Source organism: Lactuca saligna, chromosome 3 (assembly GCF_052625555.1).
Source record: "Lactuca saligna cultivar CGN05327 chromosome 3, ASM5262555v1, whole genome shotgun sequence".
In the NCBI taxonomy this organism is placed as follows: Eukaryota; Viridiplantae; Streptophyta; class Magnoliopsida; order Asterales; family Asteraceae; genus Lactuca; species Lactuca saligna.
The window spans coordinates 36,453,753-36,462,715 of NC_136419.1; the positions used below are offsets into that span (position 1 = coordinate 36,453,753).

Here is an 8,963-nt window from a genome sequence, read left to right on the forward strand (position 1 = left end):
AACCTTCATTGAATTCTTTCATTTCTAAAAATTGTAACAATATATAAGGAGTCTTAGAAATATTTCTTCATGGGACATTAAAACAAGACATAATAGTTCACTAGATATGTTTTCCCTACAACATATTTCATTATCATCAATATATCATTCAAGAAATGACCCGACATTTATTTGTTGAGTTGACAATGAAGAGGTTGGGGCCATATGTTAAACATGTATCATTATCCACAAGTTTACAAACTTGAAAAGTTTCTATAATATTTTTTAATCATCATTTACAATTTTTAGCTAATACAATTGTTTCAAATCTTTTTTAGATCAGATATGTTGATTCTAATATGAAATTTCTCTTCAACAAATTACATTCACAATGCAATCTTAAATAATATCTAACTAAAGGGAAGTATTTTTCTTTAAATTAGTTTTTTTTTTAAATTTTGTGACCATATTTATATTTTTTTAATATTCATAATGAATTTTATAAATTTTATAACCGTGTGTCTATATTCGAAAAAGAAAAGTAGTTATTATTATTATTATTTTTTTTTTTTGTTAATTAACTAGTTTTTTAAAGACTAGTTTAAATAATCCTTTGTTGAGAAAAAAAAAAAATCGAAATTCCTTCCTAACTATAATCCAGAATAATACAGATGTGCCCCTAAGGTAAAAGACAAAAATACCCCTAGGCATCAACACCCTAAACATAAGGCGCTATGCCCCACGAAACCTTTCACGTGATTCCGTCTCACATCCACCAAAAGAAGAAAAACCGAAGCAGGTAACATGCACTTTACAGTAAAATCCATCACAAAACAATCCAAAACGGACGTGACAAAAGAATAACGACGATTAGACAAACCCCAAAACCAGGGGCATTATCGTCATTACAAGAAAACCACCACGTGACGAAGATGATGCCGATTTCTCAAACTGCAATGAATCGACGGCCAACGGCATGTTTTCTTGATCGGGGCTGCATTTGGACTCGTGGGGTGGGTGCGCACTGTACATGATGGCGCGCAATACAGCAGAAACAGTTGGTATGTACGCCGTTTTGTTCCTCGCTAGTAGCCACGTCAGCCCCATGAGTTGGCAGTCACGTGTCAAAATTTTACTCGCCCGATCACCTCCTTCATGATGGTTCTTTCTGGTTCCGTTTTTGCCCTCGTTTAACTGTAGTATCCAATCATTCAACAAGGGCAGTTTAGTCTTTTACTCTATGCATTATCTGCCTTTTCGAATCACTAAAATAGCCCAAACATAATTGAATTATACGTGGCTTTTTTAATTTGACCAAACATTAATAAGTGGAAACCCAATTATATTCTTGCATATGCAAAGAGGCACTTTTTAAGATTCTAGACGCTAACATTTTTCTATTTAATATTTATGTTACAACTTTCTTTTTTCTTATATTATATTTATGGAGTAAAGTGATTTTTACAAGAAATTTGCAACCAATATAGTAAAATATAAAACATTCTTACCCCGTGACACAAAGAATGATTGTTTTATAAAAGAATGTGTATTTATTATTTAAGTAATTAAAAGTATTTTTAATTTTATTTTTCAAGAAAAATTATAGACAAAAATTAATAATCTAAATAGTTGGTATTTCATCCTGTTGTCAAGTAACACAATTATTTTTGAAAATTGTACCAATCACTCAATCAGGATATTTTATTCGTACTGATTGATTAAGAAATGGTTAGAAAATTTAAAAAGTAATGGAAGGGGTATTTTGGTAAATCAACATGTGAACAGAAAATTCAGAAGCATGGGAAGTGAAAATTTGTTGACCTTTTGTAAAGCTCCGAGACATTTCGTGCAGCCGGCGTAGGAAGAATTCCGGCAATTCTTCTCCAGGTTTTTGACAGCGGCGGTGGGAGTTGCATTCCGAGATGTCGCCGTGATATTGAACGCGGCGGGGCAACTAAGTGAGCCGATCTGGTGTAATCGGATCCCACAGAAGCACAATACGGCGTCGCACGTGGAATTAGGTTGAGGTATATGGATGTTCCGGCTCTGCAACGAGCTCTGTAACGAGTTAACACAGTTCTGAGAGTCATCCGGCATCATTGGCATTGCGTCGGTAGTCGCCGGAGCAGAAGCATTCACCTCCAGTGCCGACCGAGCGTGCGCCGCGAATAGCCACGCTGCGAGCACTGGACAACACCTGCTCCTATCGAGATTACGACCACAGGCGGCGTTTACACCTCCGAATAACTCGGCAGATAAATCCAACCGGCAAAGTTCTGACTCAGTCTGGACCGGAAACGAAGGGACAGTATTGGTAGAAGAGTCGTCCGGTGGCTTCAGCGGCTGGGCCGGCTCCGGTAGGAATCCAGACCGACATAGATGAAACATAGAACATATTAACAAGACTTTGAAAGCGAAATCAAATGATAATTTCTTCATTTCCAATGTAAAGAAGGTTTGAACAGAAGTGGATTCGGAAGAAAGGTGTGATGATTGTGTTTTTGATTCACGAACCAATGTTGATATACGAGTGTGAAGATCAGAGAAAAGATTCGTGTGTACAGAGGGTGAAGGGGAAGAGAAAGAGATATGATAGAGAAAGGGTGTCTGAGAATTTGGCTGTTTGTGGGGTGGGTGGGGGTGGTGGTGGGGGAGCGTAGGGCAGTGGGGGTAACGTCTTTTTCTCACTCATTCTTTCTCCATATTTTTCAAGTCGCGAAATGTGGGTTCTCATTTACTAAAAAGTTTCTTCATTGGGATGATGATTGCTTATGAGGCTTTCTTTTCTGCACTATGTTTTCGACTTCATTTATTAAAACACGAAAACATCTGGAAACGATGTAACTATTAGCATTCTAGTGAATCTATTCTAATAATACATAATTAATTGTATTTTTTAAAATTTTTAAATTTTTTATTTTTTACTTGTCATTTTACTATAGTTTTTATTTTATTAAATTAAAATTTTACATTTAATATATATATATATATGGTATTTATTAGAAATGATTTATATATGTAATGTATTCAATACATTAAAGTTTCATGAATTTTAATAATTCAATTTTTTTTTTATTTTTTATATAAATTCAAAATTTTCAAATTTTCCAAATTTCATATTTAATTTTTTTTTAAAAACTTGTGTAATAGATGAATCTTACATTTAGTTAATTGATGAAAGGAAAAATCGAGATGCCAAAGGCTTTAAAGGCTTTAAAGTCATCAATAGTTTCTATATTTGATAAAGAAAAAGCTCATGACGCTAATCACAATAATATGGGTATTAATGTATGGAGAAATTAAATACCCTTTTACTTTTTATTTCTAATTTTGTTTCTATCAATTTAAGATAATGACAAGTGTATAAATTTAATATCTTATTCAAATTTAAATTAAATTAAGTGACACTTGTCATCATCTAAAATAGGTATAAAGATAGTAGACACAAAAATTAGAAAAGTATTTAATTTTTAGCTAATTGAACAAAATATGGAAGCTATCTCTACTATGAATACTTACAAAAAGGAACCCGAAAATATAGGGAAATACACGAAACAAACATACGCTAAAACTCCTACCCGACCCTACTCACCTGCAAGTTATGAATATATGAATCTCATCCTACTCACACGCAAGTTACAAACATATGATAGAGCTTGATTTTGAAAACTAAGAAGTGAAACAACTAGGAAAGTATACATTGGTGAAAATATTTGCAATCAATCAGTCATAGAGATTGGATAGAAAAAATAGTTTTATGAACCATGTTTTTATGAATAAAATCATAGTTAATTTTAATATATTTAGTTCGTTCATGGAAAACATTATTATGAAAAATATGGATGGTGCTCCTCTTATCATACTAGAGTGACGTATGTAAACATTATTGATTATCCGTTGAAACACATTTTTTCGCAAACAAAATCTTCTTTTAAAATCGCTAGGTTGGTAGCCACAATAATCCGTAATATCATCAATGACTAGACGTTTATACCATTCTTCACGATCTTTGTTTAATGCAACATGTATCATAAGTAGTGGAGTTGGTTCTTGCTATAATAGCAGCATCCATAGAATATATTGGTATATCGTACTCACAAAGATATCGTCACCGTCATTATTATCATTGAATGGATGGAACAAATCAATATAACTTTTTTTTTTTAGAGAGAGAAAAATAGATGTATTTTGATATATATATATATATATATATATATATATATATATATATATATATATATATATATATATATATATATATATATATATATGGGAAAAAAAAAAATTGGTTTGTGATAGTTAAGAACAGTCGAAAATATGACCGTTTTCATCGAAACCACCAACCCAAACCCTGTTGCCTCCCGTTACCACAATAACATGCTTTTACATAACGGCTAAAACGTTTGGTCGGGCAGTGTAATGACCATTATGGCAGTGCTATCAGGCCTCCAAATCGAATTATCGCCTCTTGGCGTTGCCCATACATATCGGTCTTAATAATGCAAATCGTATTAATACAAACGCATCCTATATAAAGATTGTATGCTTAAACGTCATCGGTCTAAGAAACCTGGGGATTAGAAAACGTCGTAACACCACTATGAATGGGAATATCATTAAAACAAGCATTCAATATAGGAAATATAATACTTTCATATAAGGCTTGAGGGAGGGCCTCACCACCCCTCTCGCCACCAAACTCGCTACAAGTTTCAACACTACTCCCATCAAAATGCTAGAAGTCTCGCTAAGTTTGTCTCGCAGTGGACATAAATAAATGAGAGAAGAGAGAAGAGAGAGAAACTTGGATGGTTGTTTTTTTTCTTCGAAATACAACCTATTAAACTTACATAACATTATTCTCTATCTTTTGTAACTTCATTGTTGCCATTTTCTTCGTACTATGTAGCTTCAAAAAATTTGACATGATATCAAAAAATATGATGTGAATATCAGGCCTCCAACTCGAATTATCGCCTCTTAGCGTTGCCCATACATATCGGTCTTAATAATGCAAGTCGTATTAATACAAACGCGTCCTATATAAAGATTGTATGCTTAAACTTCATCGGTCTAAGAAACCTGGGGATTAGAAAACATCGTAACACCACTATGAATGGGAATATCATTAAAACAAGCATTCAATATAGGAAATATAATACTTTCATATAAGGCTTGAGGGAGGGCCTCACCACCCCTCTCGCCACCAAACTCGCTACAAGTTTCAACACTACTCCCATCAAAATGCTAGAAGTCTCGCTACGTTTGTCTCGCAGTGGACATAAATAAATGAGAGAAGAAAGAAGAGAGAGAAACTTGGATGGTTGTTTTTTTTCTTCAAAATACAACCTATTAAACTAACATAACATTATTCTCTATCTTTTGTAACTTAAATGTTGCCATTTTCTTTGTACTATGTAGCTTCAAAAATTTTGACATGATATCAAAAAAATATGATGTAACATCCTTATTATATAAGGATGTTACTACTCCCTACTATCTAAATCCTTTTTCTTGATATGTTAGCATTTTTGGATAGTCCACCATCAACAAAACATTTTTGGTTCGTCCTACCCCTATATTACTTAAAATACTTTTAAAAAATATTTCTTTTACTAAAAAATCTCCTCCTTCCTTGGCACCCACTCTTCTAGGAATAGTTTGCCTTTGACATTTTGAAACTGGATTTTATATTTTTATATGATTTTTTCACATATAATGAACCTCCCTTTAACTTCCATTCTGAATTACATCATACAATTATCCTTAAACATAACATTAAATTTTGTTTGTGAACATGAATAATGACGATGCTCATTAGCCTTAGCCATTAGATGTGATTTTATTACAAATAAATTAATCAAATTTGTATTAAATCTCTAATGATTCACATAATCAAAAACAAATAATTAGTTAAAAGAATGAGTCGATCTAACTCCAAGTCACGCAAAGCAGATGCTTAACCCATAGAACCTCCCGACTCCTGAGTCGTTTGTTAATATAATTAAATTGTTATTTTAATATTTACTATTTTTATAATTATATCTACAATATCAAAAATATATAACAAATATAAAAATAAATATATCATTGTTACTATACATAGAGGAAACTTTTTTCTTTTTATCACATTTGATGATGGAAAGACCTGTTTCAAAAATTACTAGCCCTTTACCATTGGGAACTGGGAAAGTTAAAAAGCTCGAACAAATCTCAAGACAAAAGACAAGTAGTCCTTGGGGAAAAGAAGGCATCTCTAAAATTTTAACTTCTTTTTGCAGTCTTATGTGAGTGTTCACTACCTCTCGTCGCCACCTTTCATTTACCTTGCAAACTTGTAATAGATAAAATTAGTTCGGAATAATAAATTCATCCATTTTATCGATCATTTTTTCAAAATTAAAAAATAATATCAAAATATTTACTAGTAAATAACAAATTCATCCATCTTATCGATCATATTTTCAAAATTAAAAAATGATATCAAAATATTTACTAGTCATTGAAACCTTTAGTCTGTTTAATGCGACAGAAATAGAATCACGAACGATTTTGTTCAAAGTAGTGAAACTGAGCATTGTATTGTATTGTATTGCCATTTTGGTAGTTGAAGGAATGACTTGAGTAATCATAAAATTTATATGAGAAATTAAATTGATTCCTACTTTTTATACCTACAAATGTTCCTACCCAATAAAATTATGACAAGTGTCATCTTTCCATATTTTTTAAACTAAATTATTAAGACTATATTAGGAATATATCAAATACAATTAAATTGAATGGTGATTTGTCATAATTTTAGTGGGTAGGAATAATTATAGGAATAAAAGGTAGGAGGCAATTTAATTTCTCAATTTATATATATGTATAATAAAGAAAAATAAATTAATAAATAAAAAAAATGATATCTACAGAAATCAACTTATATCGTTAAAGAAATTATATATAAACATATTCATGTCGTTAAAAATTATATGTATTTTAAATTTATAAAAAAAATCATTAAGTATTAGAAAAGTGTTTATAAAATTAAAATTAAATACCATGAAATATTATACTATATATATATATATATATATATATATATATATATATATATATATATATATATATATATATATATATATATATATATATATATATATATAGGGTAAAGTGAATATACCTAACAACCTTATATAAGCTTAGGTAACTAACTACATTATACTACATTATTTTGCATTATATAATTACATTGCAATCGTCTAAGGTTGTTAAACTTCAACCTTTAACTTGATTTACTTCCAAGATTTTCAGACATTCACCATTGTATTCCTCCTACACCATTTGATTTGTAACGGTAGTATATGAAGCCCACCAGGGGGTCTCCGATAGAACGACATCATTTGAAGGAAGATAATGGTGAAAGTCCAAAGATTTTGGAAGCAATCAAGTTATGAGGTTGAGTTTTAAGAACTTTGGGTGATTACAATGCAAATATGATACAAAATTACGTAGTATGATGTGGTTAGGTACCTAAGCTTATATAAGGTTGTTAGGTATATTCACTTTACCCATATATATATATATATATATATATATATATATATATATATATATATATATATATATATATATATATATAAACTAGTTTTCTTTTTTCGTTTTATGATTTTGTAAAAAACAAATATAACTTGATTCAAGTTTTTAATTTCTTAAACATTAGTATTAAAACTTAATAACATATGATATTATTTATTTTTAAGAAAAAAAAAATACACATCTCTTCCAATCAAATGAAATTCAACTTTAAAAAAAAAAAAAAAAAAAAAAAAAAAAAAAAAAAAAAAAATCAAATTTCGTATGTAATGTTCTACTGCATCTTTTGTACCAAAAAAAATATTCTATTTTTTTCATTATTTCGTAATCTTGTCGTACCTTCCAATTTTTGATTATTGAATAGTGGTATTATTAAAATCGATATCTTGATCATAATCCTAATATCATATGATCCTACAATGATATATATAGTATGATTGAACCTATTTTTGTAGAATATATATATAAGATTGTTTAATGAGTTTGATAATTAAACGTCACATATCGCATAAAGCCTTGTATAACATCGTCACAGGTCACTGATGGGTTGTTATTTTTTTATCTCATTGTTTGTTTTTTATAGTTTTTTTTAACGGCAAACTACCAAGAAGTTAGAAAAATTACAAAGTAACTACAAAGAGATATTTGTTTGTTTTTTATAGTTAATTATTTGAAAGGATTTTTTTTTAAGTACTTACTATAATTTACATATTTTACTGTTGATAAACAGAAGTTTTTTATATATGGCTTTATTGTGCCCGGTAAAAGTTCGTTAGGAAAATAATATAAATCTACCACAGAATAAAAAATAACATCAGTGCATCGTATATAGTTAGATTTAAAAGTTTATATATTAAATTAAACTTATCATTCATTTCTAAACATTATATAAGATGGAGATGTAGTTTTTTAATATTAAATATACTATTATTTCAATTTGGTGAAATTTTTTATTTCAATTTAGATTTTGGGTAACATGATTTTGACAACCTTGTTGCATACCAAATACTACTTACTGTTTAATAATAGATCCTTCATTATTATTTCATAGCACATGAATTACATTTTCATATATTATTAGTATACTTTTACTTAAAGTTGTCATTGCAAATAATTTTAAAAAAAAAATGACATTTGGAAAGAAATCCTTTTATAAATCAAATAACATATTTACAGCATCTCTCTAATATTTTTCTAAACTATTTTGTGTTAAACAGAATCTTAATTTTTTTTATATAAATATTAAGCAATTATTTTTAAGGCTCGCCATATAGTAATTCAAGCATAAGTCTTTTATTATGCATCGCTTTGGGAGTAGATTGACGGGCTAGAAGGCGAAATGCCTTTCTTTTGGTGGGGGACTTACCCCGAAAAATTCCGTCCTCAGTTCGATGGGTGGTTAT

General features: G+C 29.9%; 1 protein-coding gene across 1 annotated transcript; it reads right to left on the reverse strand.

Moving 5' to 3' along the window:
- Window positions 1-602: 602 nt before the first annotated feature.
- Window positions 603-2,546, reverse strand: LOC145035352 (putative GPI-anchored protein At4g28100). Its single transcript, XM_078983902.1, has 2 exons — window positions 1,801-2,546; window positions 603-1,173 (listed from the first exon to the last, which is right to left on the reverse strand). The coding sequence occupies exons 1-2, from the start codon at window positions 2,416-2,418 to the stop codon at window positions 850-852; spliced, it is 942 nt and encodes a 313-aa protein (XP_078840028.1). The 5' UTR covers window positions 2,419-2,546; the 3' UTR covers window positions 603-849.
- Between the last annotated feature and the right edge of the window lie 6,417 nt (window positions 2,547-8,963).